Source organism: Manacus candei, unplaced genomic scaffold (assembly GCF_025592945.1).
Source record: "Manacus candei isolate 608988 ecotype Guabito, Panama unplaced genomic scaffold, ASM2559294v1 h1tg000008l, whole genome shotgun sequence".
NCBI lineage: Eukaryota > Metazoa > Chordata > Aves > Passeriformes > Pipridae > Manacus > Manacus candei.
In genome coordinates, this window is record NW_026138056.1 from 24,822,501 (window position 1) to 24,847,214 (window position 24,714).

General features: G+C 38.9%; 1 protein-coding gene across 1 annotated transcript in view; it reads right to left on the reverse strand.

The window, feature by feature from the left end:
* Window positions 1-24,714, reverse strand: part of SLCO5A1 (solute carrier organic anion transporter family member 5A1) — a 77,307-nt gene that overhangs the window by 37,369 nt on the left and 15,224 nt on the right. Inside the window, exon 3 of the mRNA XM_051768467.1 lies at window positions 5,868-6,000. Coding sequence (XP_051624427.1) covers window positions 5,868-6,000 — 133 coding nt within the window. The remainder of the gene's footprint in view (window positions 1-5,867; window positions 6,001-24,714) is intronic.

Below are 24,714 nucleotides of genomic sequence, written 5' to 3' on the forward strand. Positions count from 1 at the left end.
ATTATTCAGTACCAAGTGCTGAAAAGTGGATACTCACTTTTACTTTGCCTTTCTTGGATAACTCCCAGTAAAGCAACACAGTATTCCTCCAGAGAGCATGAAAATAAGTTATCCAGGGCATGAGAAGATAAAATGTCCAGACAGGGTTAAATCTGTTCTGCTTTCCAGTGCCTACCTCTCACTGCCCTGACTGTCCAATTCTCTCCCTTCACAATTAAGAGCTCCCAAAGCCTGACTGTAAACAACTGATGTGTTACAACTCATGCCAGGGTTTATGCCCCAAACTCTGCAGCTCTGTTCTGCGACCACAACCCGAGATAGCCATTCACAAAGAATCTCCTCTTCTCTCTCTCTGTCTTATTAAGAACAGGATATAAAAACAACCCTGAAATGATCCCTTAGCTCCCAGGGAATGACTTGGGATGTCCTCATCGAAAGGACAACATATGGGATACAGGACAGAGCTCTTCAGGCTGCAGGCATATAGTTATCCTGCCTGCAGTCAAAAAGCTTCATGAACTTTACCACAGCATCACAGACGGGCAAAAGGGCCTTACTAGAAAGTACTCAAGAGTAACTAGAGCCAGCAGCCAGAAGGCTGACAGTAGAGTATCAGATAACATAATTTCCCCTCTAAATTCTAGCAATGAAAGACTAAGGGAAGCATGGATAACCTCACACAGATGATTCCACAAAGAAGAACAACCTAAGAATCCCCTCACAGAGTGTCACCCACTGAAAGTGCAGTTTTCACTATAGACTAATCTTATTGTACTGGGTTTACATGGCAAGGTTTTGGTAGCAGGGTGGGGGCTGCAGGGGTGCTTCTGTGAGATGACACCATGAGCTGTCCCCATGTCCCATGAGAGGGAGCTCCAGAAGCTTCAAAACAGATACACCACTGCCCAATGCTGAGCCCACCAGCAATGCTGGTGGCACCTCCATGGTAACTTATTTAAGGAAGGAGAACAAACACTGCACATCAACTGTGTGAGCAGAGTGAGAAAATACCAAAGGAACAGCCCTGCAGGCCCAAGGTGAGAGAAGGAAGGGAGAAGGTGCTGCAGGTGCAGAGATCCCCCTGTAGGCCCATGCTATCCACCTGCAGCCTATGGAGAACCCACACAGGAGCAAGCTCCTGGCAGAAACTGTGGCCTGTGGAGAAAAGCCCCCAAAAGAGCAGGTTTTCAGACAGGATGTGCGACCCATGGGGGACCCACATTGGAGCATTCTGTTTCTGAAGGACTGCACCACGTGGAAAGGACCCATTCTGGAGCAGTCAATGACAGACTGTCTTCCATGGAAGGAACCCCATGCTGAAGCAGCGGAAGAGTGTTCGGAGGAAGGAGCAACAGAGACAAAGTGTTATGAACTGACCCAGCCCCCTGTATTCCGCTTAAAGGAGGATGTAGAACAGCCTCTTCTGACTACTTCTGGTGTTGCACACTGTTTTTTCCCCCCCTTCTTAAATATGCTATCCCAAAGATGCTACCATATCACTAGTGGTCTCAATCTTGGCCAGTCTCCTCTTGGAACCAGCTAGCATTGGCTCCCTTGGACACAGTAGAAGCTTCCAGCAGTTTCTCACAGAAGCTGTAGGCCCTCCACTACCAAAACCTTGCCATGCAAACCCAATACAAGAACAATTTTTACATATTTTTGTACAACCTTTACAGTACTGATTATATATATGTTCAAACTTTAAATATTTAAAAGTTCTGAGTAGACAGGATTACTTGCACAAAAAATAAAAAACTTTTGGCCTCATATCTGTAATGCAAAGATATTGCAACTGTATTTTTCAATGAAGGCAAATTCATATGCATGTGTAATGCTTTGTATGGTAAATGGTTACAAGACAGGCTAACAACAAACAAACAGCCATGCGTAACACCATTTTTGTTAGAAGAAGCTTACAGGAAGCTTTTGCAAGGCAAATATAAGTGACTGAAAGTTTTGACTAATTTTGATATTATGTAAACAGAAAATCCTCTATTCATTCATTTTAGCTGATAACATACATGGATTAGAAAGCAGACTTTTAGGAGGATTAGTCAGCACTGTCAGACAGAATAAATCGGCAGACTGTATATAAATGTAGTAACATCCCTTTCAGGATCTCAAAGGCATAAGCTGCAAAGGCACTGATCAAAGAAACAATCTGTGGCAATAGTAAGCAGAAATCTGCAACCACCCACTCAGGAGGAAACAGCAGAGGAGACAGGGCTTGTAATGTAGCATGAGATGAAATTTAAATCCAAAGGGACCATTATGATAGCATACCAAATGCTAGAGATGTCACAAATGCAGCACTGGATGCAATTATATGCACCGTCTACATTTCACGACTTCCTCAAGATATATCAAAGAATTGGAAAACAGACAAAAGATGGTATCAAAAATAATAAGGACACCTACAATGGGAAATTGAGAGGTCAGAACAGGATCTGTATTAATTAAAAAACCCTTGATTTTCTGCCTTCTAAAGTCAAAGAAAATATGCAGAAGAATACCTCAAAGGCATCTCCACAAGCCCTAGGACCTCAAATAAAAGCAATTAAAGCTAAGGAAGAACCAGACAGTGCTTAAGGAATTCCTTTAAACTTCTTGTGTGGAATGTTGATGAAAGACTATATAGAAAGACCCAAGTATTAAACAGATTCAGTACTAGGAAAACACTCAGAAAAGCATGAGCAAAAGAAAATTTGATTCAAAGCACCTGACAGATCGCCAAGGGCGACTCCACAACTAATGAGGTCCCTGTATAGCACATTAACAGCTCTGAAAGACAACAACATGATGAATGATTTCTAACAGATATCCCTACAGTTACCACATTTGAATAAAAAGCAGTTTTAAACATTTGATGGGCTGGCATTGACAGCTGGTCTGTAACTTAGCCCAGAGCACCTACAGAAAACCCAGGTGTGCAAAACCCAGGAGCACAAACCCAAGTCCTGTGACACTCAAGGAAGAATCAGATCAGAAATAACCCTGAAAAGTAATCACTTACTTTATCAAGTTTCATGAGAGAGAAACCGAATTACGTGTCCTCTGATAAACCTCCTAGAAAGGAACAGCTTAAGTAAAAAATAGGCTATACTGCTTTTATATTGGCCACATATCATAGTTATTGTACTCACTATTTTGTCTGTAGTCATTACTTCCTTTAACAATGGAAATTTTTCACAGGGTCCTGTGATAAGTTACAATAGAAACCTTATAGCTATAATAAAGAAAAGATAGGAATCAAAGACACTAATTCACTTCGAAGGAGATAAGACTCAGAAAATCTCATATATGACTTCCCATGAACTTGACTGAACCCTACTTTTAAAAAGTGTGTCAGCTGAAGTAAGTGCTAGACTACTCTTACATTTCAAATTGTTAAATTGCATAAATAAAAATAAACTTGACTATGCAGCACTTCCCCACAAGGAGAAAATGTCACAGTCCCAGAAAACAGATTTCAGTGGAATGAAAGTCTACACTTCCAGAATTATCTACAGCCAGGCAGTCAGTGAGTGGCAAGGGAAAAAGGTTTAACCCTCATACCATGAGAATCTTCATTTTAATTGGTAGACACAGCTTCAGAAAGAGAAAAGAGAATGAGATGCAGATGCTATGAATGCCACTAAACTTTTATGAGAGGCCACCACAGATTCTGCAACAAATCACCAGAGATCTGATAGCAGGGGATACTCCTTAGAAATTTAAGAGAGAAAAAACTGAGATAGTCAAAAATGAAAAAGTAATAAAAGTACCTGGAACACCCTTTGGAGAAAGTCATACTTTAATCAACGTGATGGAATAAGGAAACTTTGAATGACTTTTACTTTTCTATGCTGCCTAGAATACAACTCGCCTGCTGAGATCCTATGACAGCTGACTTCCTGCTGTTGCTTCAGTCATATTTGCATCACCTCTGCTGGTACCCCTGTACAAAGCTGAAATCACCAAGATACTCGTTCAAGTGACATTAAACTTTGGAGATACATAAAATCTATTTAGCAATTTGACCTGAAATCTTCTGAACACAGAAACTAGACTTTTTCTCCTACTTTGCTTTCAAGGCCTGGTACAGTAGATGTTCTCAAAGCCTGCCCACAGAATGGTTGTCATAGGCGACTTATCACCAGTTCTGCCATGGAGCTTGGTAGTTACAGCATTCCCACAGGGTGCCAGGGATCCATCCTGCATCTATTCCTGCCACTCTTTTGAGGATGGATGGTTAAACTTGTAATTCATGAGCAAGAACAGGTTTGGGTTTTTTTGCCTGACCTCTCTTACACACGTGGCTACACCAACATTGCATATATATCTAAGCTAGCTTTAAACCAGCAGTGGCCATCCATCTGTTGTGACACAGAGCCTGGTAAAAGTGGTCTTAGAAGCAGCAAACCTATGTGTCTGTGCTGCTTTGGCAATTTTACTTTTGCTGGAGCTGTATGAGTTAACACTCATGCAGGTATACCCACATAATAAAGCAGTTATATCAGTGCTTGAGTTATAGATTTAAAAAAGTTTATCCCACAATCATACAGCTCCACTGATTTCAATTAACAAATATATTTATGGGTCTGTTCATGATTTCTGTCAAAAAGTATTAATCAGATGCTGATTACCAGTTCTGACATGTCCTTAAGAACACATGAAACATAACAGTTTTGCAAAGAATGTATAATATTTTGCTTTGGTTTCAAATCTTTTATCCTAGAATACTCTAAGCAAGCTTTTGACACAGAAGCACATTCACAGGACAAATCTTTTCAGTGGGATAAGCCAGTGGATACACAAGAACACAGAGTCATTAACCCCAAGGCCACACTTAGTACTCAGTTTTGCCCTCCTCTTGCTGAAAATTCGGTTAGACAGTCCTGTGCATTTGGCTAGACACTCCTGTGCAGCTGTTGGACTAAGACAAATAAAGCAGGACTAAATCTCCAAAGGTTTAAGAAGACTCCAACGAGAGAATTTTTCATATCAAACCTTCAGGAGAGATCACTGCAGAATAAAAAGAAACAGCTACAGACTGACTGCAATGGTGCAGTGACAAACAGTAACCCAGGGCATGAGAACTGACACACTGTGCCTTACACCTACAAAGTAAAAGTCTCTTCCTGGGATAGTGAACTTCAGTCCTTTCTGGGCTTCAATGAAAACTTCAAGGAAGATTTATGAATTATCTGAGAAAAGGCAGTTAAAACCTCCTCAAGACCTGCTTCCTCAAGGAGACATTTCCAAGGAGGCCACATCTCAAAGTCTGCCTGAAGACATCAGTTAATAATTACAGCTGTTACACCTCTGTGCTGCTGGAAACCTACTCTTTCTTGACAACAATGTGATGGTTTACATCATCTGCTGCCTAAACACAAGCCATCACCCTGAGAAACAAAGACTGACTCCATCCCATCTCCTTCTCCTGGACTGGGGTAAATGACATCTACTGTTTCTCATCTAGCCATCCAGAGCTCAGTGTTTCATACTGCCCCCGCTGAAAAACCAAAGAAGGGATTAATCCACCTTCCAGCAGGAAGGGGTTGGTTCTGGGCAGCAGTGATCCTCGACGCTCTCCTGCAATATTGATATCCCGCCCCACCATCCCCGAGCATTGTCAGTCAGAGCACACTGTGGTCAGAGACAATCCTGGAGCAGCCAAAGTAGGGGAGCTTCCATGCAATGTTCCTGTGCAATTCTGTGGCAAACTTCTCCTCTCAGCCAGAGGCTAGTGTGCAGTAATTGACAGAAACATCATGTTCCTTAGCCTCCTTCTACAACCTAAATCCTCCAGGGATACAATTTTCCAACCTGTCTAAATTCCCTACCAGAAATTTAGAGAGTAGTTTTGAAAAATGTTTGATTCTTACCAGTTTCCAATGAATCGGGGATCACTCTGATCAATATAAACAGTTGTCCTAGGATCGACATAGAAACCAATAAGAAGTCCTCCTAGCAAGTATCCAGCTGCAGGTCCGAGTGCTCCCATTACATACATGATGGCTGAGGAAATAAAAGGTCAGTCATACATCAATAAAATTGATGTTTCATTAGTTATCTACACATAAAATCCACAAGTAAATGATGCTTCTTAAAGCAACAAGTTTTGCACCCGAAAACTTTCAGGGGTCCTTTCTGCAACCAAGGCAGCAAGTTATGCAGAAGTCACATATTAGTAAGAAAATTGCTGCTTTCTGTATGGTTTCAGTCAAATTATGGAAGTATACAGTACTTTGGCATTCTGAATGGAAAGCATATTTGACTTGGATAAAATTTTTCATATCTGGTAACATTTCCTCTAAATCAAATAAAAATTAAACACATAAACAGAAAAAATCTAACTAATGTTAGCAAAGGATAAAAATTTTATGAAACATCAAAGATCAAAGTACAACATTCTAACTTAGCTACCATCAGTCTAATACTGTGTTTAAAAAATGACTGAAATTAAGAAATCAAATACTTCTATTTCAGAGATTAACAGAGCAGTGTTCACTAAAGGAAGGTTCTATTTAACTAATTTGACATCCTTTTATGACAAGGTCACCCATCCAGTGGATGAAGGGAAGGTGATGGATGTGGGTTTTCGTAATGCTTTAGATACTGTCCCTCACAGTATCCTTCTGGACAATTTGTCCAGATGTGGGATGAGGGGGCTCACGGTGTGCTGGGTGAAGAACTGGCTTAAGAGCAGAGCTCAAAGGGTTGTAGTGAATGGGGCTACATCTGGCTGGTGACTGGTCACCAGTGGCATTCCTCAGGGCTCAATTTTAGGGCCAGTTCTGTTCAATACATTTATCAACAACCTGCAGGCAGGAATTGAATGCACCATTCCTAAGTTTGCTGATGATACCAAACTAGGAGGTGCTGCTGACTCTCTTGAAAGACAAGAGGCCTTGCAGAGGGATCTAGATAGATTGGAGCATCGAGCAGTGATTAATGGCATGAAGTTTAACAAGTTGAACTACCATATTCTGCACCTGGGATAGATTAATGTCAGGCACAAGTACAAACTGGGAGAGGAGTTGCTGGAGAGCATCCCTGCAGAAAGGGATCTGGGGATGCTGGTCAGCAGCAGGCTCGGTAGGAGTTGGCAGTGTGTCCTGAAGCCAAGAGGGCAAACCCTGTCCTGGAGTCCATCAAACACAGCGTTGCCAGCCACTCAAAAGAGGTGATTATCCTGCTGTGTTCAGTATTGGTGCAGCCTCACCTGAAACACTGTGTGCAGTTCTGGGCCCCACAATTTAAGAAGTTTGTGAAGGTCTTTGAACATTTCCAGAGGAGAGCAACAAAGTTGATGAAAGGGTTGGCAGGCATGTCCTATGAGGAGCATCTAAAAAATTTGGGCCTGTCTAGTTTGGAGAGAAGGAGGTTGAGGGGTGACCTCTTTGCTCCCTGCAGCTTCCTGAGAAGGGGAAGTGAAGAGGGAGGTGTGAATCTCTTCTCTCTGGTATCCAGTGACAGGTCACATGGGAATGGTTCAAAGCTGCACCAGGGGAGGTTTAGACTGGACATTAGGAAGAATTTCTTTATGGAGAGGGTGGTCAAAGACTCGTAAAGGCTTCCTAGGGAGGTGGTTGATGCCCCAGGCCTGGCAGCATTAAAGAGTTATTTGGACAATGCTCTTAACAACAGGCTCTTAACTCCTGACCAGCCCCAAGGTGGTCAGGCAGTTGGACTAGGTGATCACTGTAGGTCACTTCCAACTGAAATGCTCTGTTCTATTCTGTTCTGTTCTGTTCTATTCTATTCTATTCTATTCCATTCCATTCTCCTAATCCATCTTCCTTCCTTAATGCATCCTGCATCCTTTTAACATGCTTATGCCCTGCTTCCCATACTGCCTTATTGTAAGTATGAAAGGCAAGGGGGTGGAAAGGATGGTCTCTGCTGTCCACTCATGTGCCTTGCACCACTGAAACCTGAGCTGCAGCAGCACAACATCACTTGCTCAGCTGTTGCAGATCCTCCAGTAGCACATGAAAAAACGACTAATTATCTAATTCTCTGTAATATTCTCTCTATGTCCACATGGTTACTGTGGACCAGTCACTCCCCACGGCAGTATGTAGACTCCAGCCTTTTTGGTCCCACCCTCAATCAGGCATGCTGAATCCTAGACTGCAGCAGCTGAACAAGCATAAGTGAGTTGTTAAAGCTTGAGTTTTCATGTTACCAATTACAGTAAATTATATTTCATGGATAAAATAAGCAAAAAGAAATCACTAAATCTGCCTGATTAAACCAAAGTAACTTGCATATTTTCATCTTATGCTTTGAAATAACAGAATGAAGAAAAAGAACATTCTCACAAGTAAAAAGGGACTGCTGAGAGCTACATTGCAGAGAAAAAAAATCACAGAAGCTACCATAAAAGGTAAAACTGCCTATAGTAAAAAATGCTTCAAGATGACAAATTGATTACAGAGTTTTATCACTTTTAAGGTTACATTTTTGTAAACACATTTTTGGGGTTTATGAAACTGCAATTTTAAATAATTGGATTTTGCTGAAGTCCTTTTTGCATAATTGTTTTCAGAACCATGTTCACTGTTTAAATTTATTCCAGCTATGTTCCCTACTGGACTGATTGTAAACAATTTTTGATATGCCCAAAATGCTCCATCAGACATTGAACACTGCTCCTTAGCAGCAAGTGCTAGATAAATGCCACAGTAACTGTTATTTGCAAAATTTAAATCATGAGGAGGGGAAAATAAACCAACCTCCACATTCCCACAACATCCATCCACTATAATAATTTTTTTTCTACAAATGTTTGCTTGAAAAATTGAGTCAAATAACTACAGCAAACTCAGATCTCTAAAAATTTTACAGAGGAAACACAAAGGGAGTAAAAGAGTGACCTAATCCATTCATTTCAGTATTCAGAAAAAATACTTAATACTGCATTAATTCAGCTTTAGTTCCACCACTGAAACCAGCAGAATGAAGCAACTGCTTAGGCTTCAAAGCACTACCCAAGCAGTGTATTTTATACACCTGAAAACTTCAGAGTGTTTTCTTTGTAAGCAGACACACTTTACAGTAAAGATAAAAGTAACAGTGTACATTGTGCTCCTTTAGAAGTAGAAATGCTGTCGACAATTTCAGGAGTCTTTTTAAATTACTGTAAGTTGTTCAAGCATCAAGATTTTTTTTTAAATATAACTTACAGACAAAGTGTAACTTTCAGAATCTTTCAGAAGACACAGAGCCTCCATGTTCCTCATCAACAGCAGGAGGAAACGTGAGCCGACAAGTTCCACAGTTGTGATTTTAAGTTACATTGTAGCATCTTTCTCAGCACGCAGTAATAGTCACTATCAGAAACTGGGCACCAAGTGCAAGAAAGTGATTTGGACTTCTAAGTGGGACTAAAGATAGAGCATGGCAAATATAAGATTTTGGTATTTCAAAAATAGGTACTTGAAAAAATCTGCCACAAACTTCCAAATCTTGCAGTGGAAGTGAAGGGAGAGCCACCTCCACGCATCAAGCTGGCAGGCTACTCCAGCATCTTGGACCCTTGAAATTCTGATCACAGCCCTCAGAGCTACATTTAGGAATAAAGATGTTTTTGATTCCCAAGTAGGCCACCAGGATTACTGGGTGATATGGAAAGGAAACAGATTCAATCAAAACACTGGAAACAGATTCAATCAAAACTGTACCTGCTTCCCAAATAAAAAATTCTATGGAGAACTGTTTCATATTTTTTTCCACCAGAACACTAGAAGGTCTCCAGCTTCTGGATGAAAAAGGTTCTAAAACATCTAAAAGGTGCAGGAGCACCTTCCTGGGATTTCAGATAGCTCTTTTTGGTCCACCTGCTTTGGGCCATGATCTGGGATCTTGATCTACAGAATTGCACTGATTTAACAGCTGAGAGGTTTCAACAGAAGTAACAAACATTTTTATCAGGGGACAAGCTGGAGTACTGTGATGCTGAGGCAGGACACATAGTATCCAGATGATTTTTTAAACTGCACCTAAGGAAATAGAGGATTTGTCTTTTATGACTGATGGGTGGATTTGCAAGTTGTCTTCCAATTTCTAATGTCTGCTGTAGCTTGCTGCTCCTGTGATGTAGGATCCTAAGTCCTCAAAGCAAAGCACAGGTTGGTTTACTAAAATTACATGGCTCTTAAACAAAACAATTTCAAAGACCAAAGACCTTGCAGATTTTTAAAGTTTCCCTTTTCTCTGAAGATCTCAGTGTTAGATCTCTGTTGTGGGGAGAAGTTTGCACTACCAATCATACCTCTTCCTCGGGATCTACCTTCTCTTCAGTGATGAGGGAGAGCCTTTCCCAGCCATCCCAAAAACAGTGTTTCAGATCGTAGCTCTACCTCTGATATGGACTGTAGATAAGTAAAAACTGTAGATAAGTAAAAACTCATTCAGAGTTAGTTGTCTATTTTCCCCCATGATATCTATCCATAACTATTTTAATTCTTTTTAAGTTTTGTACCTGAGGAGTTTCTCTGCCTCACTGAGCATACTGTCTAAGGCACAACACCAAACTATCAAGGTTGTCTAGTTTCAAAACTGCAGCTGACTGTGGCTAGCCAGGCTTAGCCACAAACTGCCATCACAGCTAAGATGATGTTGGATGGAAGAGAGAAAAGGAGTCAAAGAAACAGTAACCTAATTACACATGGAATTTACCTACCGATGAGAAACAAGATTAAACGATGTCATTCTTCTCCACCGAAACATTTATCCTGGGACATGTTGCAATGAACGCTGCCATTGAACCTTTGACAAAATTATTATATCGTCTATTGCTTTTATTCATAGAGATTCTTCTTCAACAGGAGAAAGCTTTATGTAGAACCTATTGCAGCATAGTCTTTATGGCTACAATAAAATGGCCTGAATCCTCTACTGGTCCAAAAATCTCTGTTCACACCACATGTATGAAAAAACTTTGTTGCCAAAGATTTTTTTTTTAATCTACCCACATACAGAAGTATAATGAGACAGAGGTCATAAAAATACTGTGAATGTCCTTTTCCTCTTCTAGTCACACCAAATGACATCTTCAATAGGCTCTACATATGGGATCATATAACATATGTTGCTGTGGTACCGTCAAACGAGTAAGTTAACCCTCTGACTGTGCCTCTTTATATTAGCCATGCTAGTACCAATTAAAGTCACAAGTCACATATTGTGCCCAGATGAACAGAAACTACACATTAGTGAGCTACCACAGGCCCTCTGGCTTATGGGTTCTAAAAAATCCACTTTGGTTTAAAAAGTAAAAAAAAAAGGCATATATTGCTCAGGTCCTCTCATCTCCTCTGTGTGCACACACATGTCACCACACAGAGCTTATCACTGGAGGAGGAGGAACATTTCTGAAAGACCCCATTGTTCAAATCTTGGCAGTACATCACCATAGTACAACTGTTCATTTCATACATGTGTAAGGCAGAATTTGACCTTTATTCTATTTTCAATGGAAGTTTAGAATTTGCAAAATCCTGCAAAAGCTACAGTGTGCATTCTGAAGGTATATTATATATATATATATACATGTATGTATATGCATGTTTTTCCTGTCAGAATAGTACAGCAATTTTAATAGATTTTGCAGGATACAAAATGAATCCTCTATAGTTGTGAAGTAGAGTGGGAAGTCCAGAAGTATAATTTACTTCATTGAAGCAATAACTAAGTTTCCTACTTGCTGAAGAACATTCATTCTGAAAGAACAGCACAAAGTAGAATAAAAACAACAACAACAACAAAAAAAAATTCATGTGAATTTGCAGGAAAAGCCCTGTGTTTACAGGCTACCCGTTTACAACTTGAGGCGTGAACTTCAACAGAAATGCAAGTTCAACTTTATATAATCCTTCATCTTTATGAGTCAGGAAATTTAGAGGGCTACATGTTAAAAACAGTAGTCACAGGGTTACTGTCTGGGATTTTGCAAGCAAAAGAAGCACTACCATGCTATGGTACCAAGCAGCACATTTCCTTAGGGAAGCTGCACTATGCTGTCACCGGAAAATAAACAGCATTATATTTTCTCTAGGGTAAAGAGCAGGTTTTGGTTTCCCCACACTAAAAAGCTGATAGGCACAGATTTCAATGGGGAACATGTCTCAGCTCTCCCCTGTTCCTCTCATGTCCCTCACACCGTGATGGGGTAACAAAGAACAAACATAAAGGAGCTTTCAAAGAAGCATTGCTCCCATTCATAAAGGCATATTTACCTCATTCTGTCTAAATTCACTCAGATAGAAGCTACCCAAAAAACATTGGGTTTAACCACTCTTTTGAGCCTGAGGACATAGAACTCAGTTGTAAGCAGAAGTCAGGCAGACTTCTCAGAAGCTTTTAAGTCAGGAAACTGGTTCATTTCCTCCTTTTCTTCATGAACACACAATCAAGACTATCTATACATGCTTTAGGATTTTTTCTTTAATGTGGTTATTTGCTCAGGAGAAAACAATGCTTTGAGCATTACTGCAGTTCAGATAACAATATACAGTTCAAATCTTTAAATCACTTCCCTTCAAACTGTATTAGTGTTACTACGACTTTAAGTCTCTCAGATCCAGTGCTCCACTCAAAACAATAAACAGAGCAACAAAACTGCTCTGTAGCCTCCCTTGATCTTTGTATGGAATATATTTGTCACTATTTTCACAAGCAGATTCCACAGATCTGGAAGACAAATTTTATAGAGAAGCATAACTAAACTTTACATGCCTACTATGCAAACAAAAATGAATGGTCCAGCTTACCACTCTACTAAAAAGTGTTGGAAGTCAAATTAAATAAAATATGTCCACTGACTTGCCAATGCCAGATGAAAAGCATTGGATTTTTACTTTTCTCTTACACCTTTATAACTCAGGTATCATTTATATCAAAATGGACATCATTCCCTGACCTAAACAGTTAAGGTTCTTCATCCTTTGTACTCTCCATTTGTGGTCATATTCCAAAACTTACAATCCTTTTCACTGGAACCAATTCTAATATCGCCATAAAACCCCAGAAAAATAAGCCCAAAGAAAACAAGTTAAAATAGGCTATCTATCCCAAAGTATGCCTCTTGTATACACTGTCACTGCAACGCTGCTCCAAGTCACTTGACATGCTGTGGAGCCACAGTGCCTACAAAGCCATTCAATTTACACCAAACTTTCACAGACTCAGTGCTTGTCTTTTGGTTATGTTACCAACAGGTGTGTGCATCCAATCCAAAAGCTGGAGAAAACTGAAAATAACAAAGAAGAAAGGCTTACACTTGTACCATGTTATTTCAGCCTTAGAGATAGTTGCCTCAAGAAAAACTACTCCAGTGCTTAAAATGACAGTCTTTATTTCTTTATTCCTAACACCTGGGAACTATGGAAGTAGAAACCCATGGGGCAACTGGAGATTGTCCCATTCTTTAGAGACAACTGTTTTGTTTGGAGCACACAAATATTATTTGGGGGTTTTCTTCAAAATCTGTCTTTTCTCTCTTTATATTCACCTTTAAATAAACACATGCTGATAATATTACCAAGCATGACTTGTGGTTAGCAAGTAAACATGACAAAAACACATCTGCTGTAAGAGATTAATAAAAACAGCTGCAATTTCTGAGTGCTATTTCCTATCAGTGTGTTTAACTGAATTTAGACACCATGCATGAGGAAGTTCTTAGATCGGATAATTAAGCAAATCAGGTTTTCTCAGCTTTATCAGTTTTTAAAACAATTCTAACGCAAGAACCTTCTGGTGATGGTATTCCAAAAGCACATACAACTATCTTGGACTTCCAGCATATGGGAAATCCCCACTGACGTGAATTGTTTGCATGACCAAAGATAAACATGTCTATACTTGCATGATAAGAACCTAAACTGAAAACAAAGATACTCTGACATTCTTTCCATGGACTCAGAGGCATCGGTTCCCTAAATAGATAGGGTTTTTTTAAAAAACAGAAGTGTCAATGGTTGCTTAAATGCATAAAAGAGCAATCAAAACTGTCTTTCTTAACACTGTCATTTTCTTTTTCCATACAGAGGAATTTTTGATATAGAAAAGTGTTGCTATTGAAATTTAGGTCTCAGAGAGATGCACACACTACTTGTGCTGAACACAGTCAGAACGTCCAAAGATGCAACAAAAGGCAAAACTCTGCTCTTGGCTGTTATTTTCTGGAAATCAGTTCTCAAAAAAAGCTCCACATCTTCAAGGTTTTCAAGTTTCTTTTGGTATCTTGCATTACAAATACAAGATAACATATCCCAAGAAGTTCACTAGGTGTGAATTCCCAAACCCTGACTTTTCAAAAGAGCATGTTTCTCAAAGATGGGGGTTTTTTGTGAATACCTTTAACTAAGGGAACTAGAGAGATGTTGACCATTCATGTTAACACCTATTGAGGGACTCCTCGGTCCCTTGTGAATTCCTAATCTGTCAGCTTTCCAAAGTTTTGATTTCCCCACAGAACAAAGCAATGAAATGTCATTAAAGTAGTGTTCATTTCCATACAGAAAATTATCTGTGGGATATAACTATTAACCTAAATCCTAAGCAAGCTACTACTCCAAATTATTTTAAAAACCTTTAACATCCCAAATTCAAGAAGTAACTACTTAGACAATTTCACTGTATTATTTCCCATTCATTCAAACACCGAGAGTTAAATCCACAGCAGTGGATTTAACATTTGCATTAGGAGTATTCTTGAAGTCATTGTGGCTACTCTCATGAAGCAGGCAGGATTTGGCACTTCTGTGCTATTACTCAGTGATGTTCCTAATACAAGGACATTGGAGCTGTTGGCTGTCTTTAAGGTACTGAAGTAGCCTCTTGACTCATAGTCATTCTTTCCGTTAAGTCATGTCAAATGGGAATATCTCATCTCTACCTTTTAATTGCTTGGCTTTGGAGTTTTTTATAATGGTTTGGCAGTGGAGGCAACACATTTAATTTTCACTAGGGATTATCCCCAGGCATGTGCTTACAGACTCTGTTGATCTCAACTTCTTAAAACTAATTTTAATTTCTTTAGCACTACTTCTAACTAAACTAGAGTGAGGCTGGGTTGTTCACTTGTATGTCATCCCCTTTTCTTTAGGCTATCATAACTGAAAAATATCAAGCTGTGAAAGCTGAGATTTGGCCTTCAAGTAGACCTCACCAGGTAGATCACAAATAATAATTAAAAAAAAAAAAAGGAGATCAAATTTTAAATCACAGCAATAAAGCCCATGTCCACAGCTACAAAACCAGCAGAACCTAGCCCAGAAGAGTATTGCAAAATATTTGTATTGTGCTTTATTTATTGGTTTATATCATCTTCAGGTAGTCCAAGAGCACAAGCCAACAGGAATATATTGTTCAGGTCCTCTCATTTCTCCGAACTGGGAGAATGTACCCACTCCACTCCTGGAGGAAAAGTAGGGTAAGATTTATCTGGCACAGGATCAGATATTTCGAGTATGCCATCATGCACCATGGGAAGAACCAGAAATAAGAACCAAGTCCTTAGTAAAATCTACATACACTAAATACACTAAATACCCAATGTCTATGGATCTGGGCTTTACCAGTTATTGTGCACAAACCAGCTAATGGAATGCAAATATCTGTTTTTCAGAGGCAGGTCTGACATGCATACTTCATCATTATTCAAAACCAGATCTTTTGTGCCTAGGAAAGAAAATGTGAGGAAGCAGCGAAAATAGACAAAATCTCTACTGATATGGAAGGTGCTGATAGTAAAAGAATATATTCACAGTTTCTTTGTCCTACCAGCAAGACAACAGAACAAAAAAGTAAAGGGCAAAATTACTTCAATCATATTCTCTCAGAATTAATTTCCTTTCAAAAATTGGTTTCTGCCTAGGAGGCACAGGTTAATTATTGAAAATGTTGGTGATCATTTTTCCCTTCACTACTTCTTGCTAACAGACTGCAAGGAAGGGCAGGTCAAACAGCATTTCTTCTTATTTTCTTTGTAAATTGCACTTACATTTTCATCTTTCAACTGAAACAACAGGAATTACAGTTCATTACTCATATCTGACTGAAAATTTGCCTGTAAGCAAAAGCACATTATTCCAGTAATTTGCAGATGACCTTGTTAGTTTTATTAACATTTATTGTATTGCTAAAGAAGTTATTTTTCTACATTGAGAAAGGCTATAAGCTGCAATAGCTCCAATAAACAAATATATTTAATGACAGTTGGTAAAGTGAAATGCAGAGAAATGTATAGTCATATTTGAAACAATATTGAAAATATTATTACAAGTCAAGAGTCTGAAAAACATTTCCATTCATGTGTAACAGTTATAAACAGCAGAGGCTATTTATTTTAGCTAAAGGACAACACCACCATTTTATGAAAACCTCCAAAGCTTCAAAATGTGGTCTTTATCCTCATAGGAACAATATTGTTTGGGCACTTTCATGAAATTGGAATTATGCAGATGTTTGATTCTGGAAAAAAAACTTGAGCTTTCAGTTCTGGGTAAGGGTCTCTCCTTCTCTGTTTTCCACAAAGGAATCGTAAGATAGATGTGATAGATTCAACTCCATGTTCTGCTTGGGGACAAAAGAGTTTCTTACTGCAACACCAAACTTCACCATTCAAGCACAGTTTCCTTATCAACAACAGACAGGTGATGAAAACAACAGCCTTTCCCTGTCTTCTCCATCATTGACCACTATAAAAAAAGTTTTTGGTTTTGATGCAACAGCAAAACATTCCTAATGGCTCTAATCACTACTTATAATAAAATCAGGGTAGGAAAAATAAAACCACCTAGAAGGAAAAGGTGCTTAGCCAGATCTTCAACAGCCTGGTCTTAGATCAATACTATGGAAATAAAAGGCCTTTGCAGTGAACCCAGGTCATCACAAGCCTGACCTGGGTCTACATGTCCTTATGTACTGCATTTGTGTGGCAAGGTTTTGCTAGCAGAGGGCCTACAGGAGTGGCTTCTGTGAGAAGCTGCTAGAAGTTTTCCCCATGTCCTAACCAGCCAATGCCAGATAGCTCCAAGACAGACTCGCCGCTAGCCAAGGCAAAGCCACACTGGTAATGTCTCTGGGATAACATATTTAAGGAGGAAAAAAAAAAAACTTGTGCAACACCAGCAGCAGTTAGAAGAGAGAGGAGCGAGAATATGTAAAAGAAACAGCCCTGCAGACCCCCAGGTCAGTGAAGGAGGGTGAGGAGCTGCTCCAAGTACCAGAACAGAGATTCCCCTGTGGTTTGTAGTGAAGACCATGGTCAGGCAGGATGTCCCCCTGCAGCCCATTTCTCATTATCCCACTCTAATTTGATTAGTAATAAATCCAGGTAATTTCCCCAAGTTGAGTCCCCATGATGGCAATTGCTGTGTGATCTCTCCTGGTCCTTATCTCAACACACAATTTTTCATTATATTTTCTCTCCCCTGTACAGCTGAGGAGGGGATTGATGGAGCCATTTTGGTGGGCACCTGGCATCCATCCACAGTCAACCCACCACACCATAGCATCAGCAAAGCAGAAGAAGCTTCTGTGGCAACGCCAAATACCAGGACCACTGTGAGCTACCTAGGCCTTGACTTTTCTTCACTGAACTAAAATATTCCTGGGACTTAATACCTTGAATTAAAGAGGAAACAACCCTGAGCTAGGGAAAGACATCCCTGAGCTAGGGAAAGACCCCTTGTGAAGACATCCCATCTACAGAGAAATGTCATCAAGCAATGCCCCAGCAACTCCTTCCTTCTCCATGGTTAAGGTGCCCCATGGAGAAACAAATTGTTCCCAAATGACCCTGACACTTTTGACACAGTCCCATGAAATAGGACACAGAAGCACAGAGCTGCTGCTGTAGATCCCTGAAAAGGTCCTGCTAAACCCCATAAAAAGTCATGAATTGTCAGAGATATAGGAGAAATTTAGAAAAAATGAAACTGAGAATTCAGAGAGTCACAAAAAAAGAGGGGAATACAGTTTTGTAAGAAACCAAAATGAAGGAAATTCATTTATATTTTTACTTTGAACAGAAAACCACCACAGACACCATTTGTTAGTAACAAACTGATTCTATAAATAAATATGATTCTATAAATACATATGCTTAGACAGTTTTAGTCAGGGTCCTGAAAGAAATGAACGTGTATGCCTCACAGGGAAAAGTCGATATTGACATGCAAAGCCAATAATAAAATTAAAATTATGAAAACATTTTCATTTGACATCATTAAGTAATGTGTTTTACATGGTTTGCTTTGCTTTGCTTTGCTTTTGTCCCTAAGTCAAGCAAAAAAAATTGATTATTTTTTTTTTAATGCTAACCAGTAGTTCTACATAAAGGTCAAAATAATGCAATATAAGTTAAATATTTGAACATGATCAAAAATAAATAATTTTTTCTACAAAAAGAAAAATATATCTCTATAATCAAGACTTAATTGTAATTTGCCAGAGCAAAACCACCACAACATCAGTGCTACTAAATGGCAGTTTAAACACCAAGTGTAGCTTTAAAAAATAATTACTCTTACAGAAGGTTTTCCTTAATGATAATATTATAATTACATTTGTCTTTCTTTTTAAGATATAAATTGTCACTGTGATTTAGGGCTCCATTTGCAGCTTATTCCCAGTTCCAATAAGATACATTAATATGTTAATAAAACACAGAAGTATTACTAACTTGTAGTGTTGACATTTCCAAGGAAAATTATTTAGATTACAGGGATCCTTCTAAGATATTTCAAAACACCATATATGGTTGATTTACAAAACCTGAAAAATTTCAAATCAGCTATAGTTACTTTCACTAATTAGGTAATTTAATTATTCAGCTGACATGTTTTGGGGAAAATTGGTCAATATTCCTTCATTTGGTCTGCAATTTTTTAAAATAAAGATTGTTCATTCTGGTTTTTTCTCTTCTGTGAGTAGAATTGACATGACAGCTTTGTTTCTCAACTACTTAGATTAGCAGACTATTAAGCACATTCTTATTCTCCAATAGTAAAAGATGTTTTCACAGACATGAAAAATGTGGTGGCTAGAGGCTACATAGAAATGACTTTCTGCCAAATTTAGACACGCTTTCATAGCAGTAACTTTTTTAACAGGACAGTTAACTATATTATACTCTTAAGGATGTGGCAGACTCTGTGTAGCTGTGAGTGCTTCATTTTAAGCTAGATGGTTTTATATAAACAGAGCTTTGCATAGGGATAACACTGTAATGAAACCTGATTCAACACAGATGTCAGAGTAAATGAACATAACAGTCTTTTCTGGCCCAATAAAGCACAAAATTATCCCACCCATTCTCTTTCCGCATCTAGCAGAGTAGATCTTGCAGAAATTGCCATCACCCTTGCCAAAGAAGGATGCCAAAAGACAAGAAACTCCTTCACCTTTCCTTCCTGGCCATGCTGCATCAAGACATCTCCAAAGCCCTTACCCAGGTAAGGGAAGGACCAGAGCTGGCCCCGTGCCCTTTACTATTTCACCCGTGTATCAGCTGAGCAGACAGCCCCAGCCTGGGCGGCGGCCTCGAAACTGGTTGTGGCAGCCGAGGAACCTCCAGGCTGTCCTGAGCCACTCTTGGGCACCCTCTCTGCTAGACTGACTCTGAAAGCACCAAAGAGCAAGAACACTCTGGAAAAGCAGGAGATGGTACCGATGCCTGAACACACAGAAACTGCTCAAGCAGGCTTAGGAAATAAGGTATTAAGTACCAATGAAAATAAAATACATTTTATGGCTTAGATTTTTCTGACTTAAGCAACTCAGTGACCTTTTTTCCTAGTGTCTGTGTCTACTTGCGTCCCTTCTCAGAGGGAACATGATTTCAGTTATTTACAGTAGGAAAATTCAATTGGGAGATTACACTTATGTACACAATCTGCAAACTATCACAGCTTTCAATCAGTTTTCCACAAATAAGCTATTTGTTGAAACTTCAGGCTTATGTTTGCAAAGAAAATTAAATTTGAGCCCTAAATCCCACTGAAATTCACTGAAAGTCAGATCCCTTGACTTCCTTAGGCTCCTTGGGAAATCTTAACCTCAGTTATTAAACTATTCTGACAGAGTAAGAGAGAGAAAGAGATTGACAGGGAAGTCCTCAAGGAATGATACTGGAGTTGCGTGGTATAACCAAGATAGCAAGTGTTACCACTGGTCTCTGCTGCTGTCAGAGCTTTTCCAAGTCTAATGAAAATTGATCTGGCATCTTTCCACTCTACAGGAGTTTTCTACAACATGTGACAGAAGAGAGATGTCTTCACACACTGCTGGATCCTTAACTACATTTTCAGATTCATACTGATAAATCTGCCAACAGAACAAGTGGAAGCACACAGCTCATAGACAGAGAAAAAGAGTAAAAATGTCAATCACTAAAAAACTTAAACCCCTCATACTCCTTCAAAGAGAAAATATAAAGCATGTAATGCATTTCTATATCGCATGTTATACCTAACAGCAATTGTAATCCATTGTAATGATAATTTTAACAAACTATATTGTCATGAGATTAATTTATGACAGTATAGATTGAGTTTCAATATAGCACTCACAAATATTTATTAAACATATACATTTGAAGGCATAGTGCAAGCCTTAGTCTGGTCTCTTGTAAAATGACTAAACTTATAATGTGAAAGTTAAAAGAATCAAATGCAAGAGCACAAGTAAGAAAGCTCTTAAATTTTCCATCACTGTTTATATCATACTTGTTCCTAATAAACTCCATGAATAAAACAATCTAAAATAAAAAAATTGCCTTAAGAACAAAAATATCTCTATCAATTACCTTGAATGTTATATAGATTTTGCTTTATATATTTATACATTATTTATATATGCTAATAGAACATGCTTAGAGCTATATATTTATATCATTACACAGATAATTGTATGACACATTCCTATCCCTAATCTAAATTGCAAGTCTGTGATAAAATTTAAAAAATATCCAAAGATTACAAATCTACTTCTGCAATCAGTGCTGACACTACACTCAGACTACAAATGGCCCAGACAAAACAGAACAGGTTAAAAAAGGGTCTCTGCAGAACTTCTGAGAAATGCAGACCTTCATCTACTGTAACCTCTTACACAGGTGAAGTTCTTCAGCTGCTTTTACAAAGTACATCATGATAACACCCATACACAGGACTCAACCACCACACAGTAAATTCAGCTTGGAGATTTCTCATGGTAATTTACTCCTCCATCAAGCAGCTCACCCACTGCATCACTGAGGTCACTGTATGTGTACTGGAGTTACACATCCTTGCCTAGAGGCCAATTCTAACCCCTAGAACTGTGTAAACCCTTGTCAAACATGTCATGGCTGCTCCATTTGTGCTCCCAAATGGAACTAGCATAGCTACTTCTACTTTGCTCATCGCTCTGTGAAGTTCTTTTTGGAGATTTTCTGAGCCAGAGAAGTACTTACAGAACCAAGACTCTTGCTGGTTCAAGTGCATTTAAATCACCATCTGCTAACTCATATAATAAACCACTCAGGCAAATGTTTCTTTCAGAACAGATAAATGATAGTAACACAGCATTATGCTTTTCAAACACTAAAACTGTTGGGAAAAGATTAGCAACTGAAAGATGAAAACACTACAGTGACAACACCAGCAGAGATATGGCAGCAGGATCAGACACTTGTTTGTAGCAAACATAGCTGAATAACCACACTAAAATGTTACTTCTCAGTTTCATTTATGTAGATAACTCTAACACCATTTATCTCCTTTTCCAGTGGAAGAACAATTCAGAGGTACCACCCTAGGCTTTTTGGGATATTCAGCACACAGCTAATGGACACTGCCTTCCCAAGCCATTTTTGTGAATACATCATTTCTGATCCACCTTTACAAGCGTAAAGATAGAAAATCTTTTATTTGACATAGTAATTTTTTTTTGTTTCTTTCCCTATAATCACAGAAAATATGTAATGTTTCAATTATAGAACTAACTCAGAAGATGCACTAAAAAACTACTGGCAGAGTTTGAAAAGAAAACAAAAAGTAAAAAGCTTACATGACACTATGTTCTCCTTTATATTCACAAGAAAAAAAAAATTAAAAAACCACCTTCTCCCCTTATTGTCCTATTTCAAGAATATCCTGAAGACTCTTAGGTGGAAAACAGGAGCACTGATTTGTGCAACTGTTTAGCACTTAGCTGTTCAGTAAACCCACCTCAGTCATTTGTTTTACGTGCTATCTTCACTGTCGCTATTTTATTCCACTCAAAAGAAAATAAAAAAATAGAAGGCTTTCGTTTCTCTAAAGATTTTGTTCTAGGAAACAAACATTTTCAACCATTATAGAATATTTTAGTTATTACTATTGACTAGTTTGTTTAATTCCTCTCCAAAGTCCTCCACCAGTATGGCACCACTTCACAGTCTTCTGGAGGTCCTCCTGTCGGTCACCCATACAGCAGTTCTCCTGTGCCACAGACCAAGGATGTCATCACTCAATTAATATAACTTCAGATATCTGTGGCCAGGAAAGAGGTAAAGGAAGGCCAAACAATCAAGTTTTAATCTTAAAGAACAGAGCTTTTCCCCCTCTTGCATTTATAATAAATAACATAATACCAAGCTAAAAACATATGCATAAATGTTCACAGCTGGCCCTGGAGATACTGACTTCTGCAGAGACCCATCAAGTTTATTTATGAGGGGAAAGAGAAAAGCCAGGATTGAAAACAAGCCCATCACCATCGGTGGGGTTCAGCAGAAGTTCCCTTCAGCACTGGCATGTGGTGGTGTCCTGCCTTGTGCCTTCACACACCTTTTTCAGCTAACATTTCTGCAGGATCACCCACTTCCACTTGCGGCCATTTTTAAAAAATAGAATACGTTACTCTGTCTTCCTATTTTATTCATTTTTAAATGAAAATTCTTTGAGCTTTCCTTGTAAGAATAATGTATTTGGAATCAAAATAAATACTTTATTGGGCTGTAACATCCATCTCTCTATGTGCTACCCAGCCAAAGGACAGCACTTAATCACAAAGGTTATTCTACTTTATTTATTTTTTTTTAGATCAGATTCATCATTGCAATATCCGAAAGCAGACTGCAAACATTTCAGCATGAATTCTATTTTTCCTGGTTTTAAGAAAATGAAGTATTTGAGATAAGGGAGAAGAAGGTGAGTTTGGCAGCACCCTGAGGAGATGTCTGCTTGTCTGTTTGAATTGCTGGGAGAGAAATTCCTACTGCAAAGGAAAGAAAGGTAATATGTCTATTATCGGGGGTGATCAACCCTTATTATAATTTTTTATTTATCATTTTCATTCATCATTTGTTTTCAATATCCAATTCTGCATAAAACCAAATGGCTTTTATATTTGGCTTCTATTCTACATAAGCACATTTATGAATAATGTACTACTATTCATTACAACATTACCTTGAAAATTTGTATTTACAAGTGTGTAAGAAGCTTACCAATGGATAATATAATTGTTAGCTACAGTGTGGGAGTTTCAAATGTTTGCAATAGAAGGAAAAAATATTTAGAGAAAATATTCCACTGAAAGATGTGCAATGAGGAAGCCATCATTCCAAATATGATATTAAAGAAAAATCCCCTCTTCCAAAATATTAAAAATTCATGAGCTATTCAGCTAAACACCTCTCATTTCAAGAAAGTCTCTGACTAAAGGAATGAAATTTTCAGGCAGTTGTTAATTAGATGTCTGTTACAGCTGCCCCTTCTGTGGTTCAGATGCTGTGTGGGGTTTCATCCATGTGCCTGCAGGCTGCTACCCCAGGTGTTTCTGACAGCCACCCACTGCCCAGCTGCCCCTGATGTCCCACTCCATCCCATGAAACCTGACAGACATAGACAAGCTGCAGACCTGGGACGAACCTGGCCCTGCCAGTAGTGGTGAGGGAGTTTTATGTCAGAGCAGCTGGAGTTCTGATCCATGCCCTAGTCACAAAACCCTCGAATCCAGCACCAGGGAAGTGCAGCAACACGTACCCACAGAACAGGGAAAGGAGTAGCGCAAAGACCTCTGTCCAGGCAGCATGCCACATGACAACACATCTGCTGCTGCCAAAAACTAAGAGAGCTTTCAGGGAAAACAGCCTCCAGACCCAATTCAAGTTAACACTAACCTAGCACTGCAGTGCTAATTAACGGTTGGGATCGATGATCTTAAAGTCTTTTCCACTCTGAGTGATTCCATGATTCTATGTACAAGACATATAAGCTACTACCTCAGTACTAACAATGTTCAGCTGGGGAGTCTCAGAAACAAAGTGTCAAAATGGGAAAATCCAAACATTTCTGTTCAGCTTTCTTCTTCTGACACAATTATCAAACACTGTGACTCTAATCCAGTACTTTTCCCTTATTCCTTGGAGAAAGTATAGATTAATTACCTTGATAGGTAACTCCTGGACCGTACAGTAATATGCAATAAGAATAATTTAATCACACAAAAACTGCAGTACAGGCAATTAGTGTCATGTAACAATATATTAATTCCAATGGGATATGGCAGTTTGCTCCCACAATGGAACAATAAAGCTGCCTAACTATTGATAGAAGAGGTGACACAGGGCTACCTAAACACAGGCAATCTCTAAACAAAACTGAAGTTTGCAGATTACAGGTCAAAATGGATATTAGTGCTCCTGCACAAAGAGTAAATCATCATAGAGATCATCCTTTTATTAAA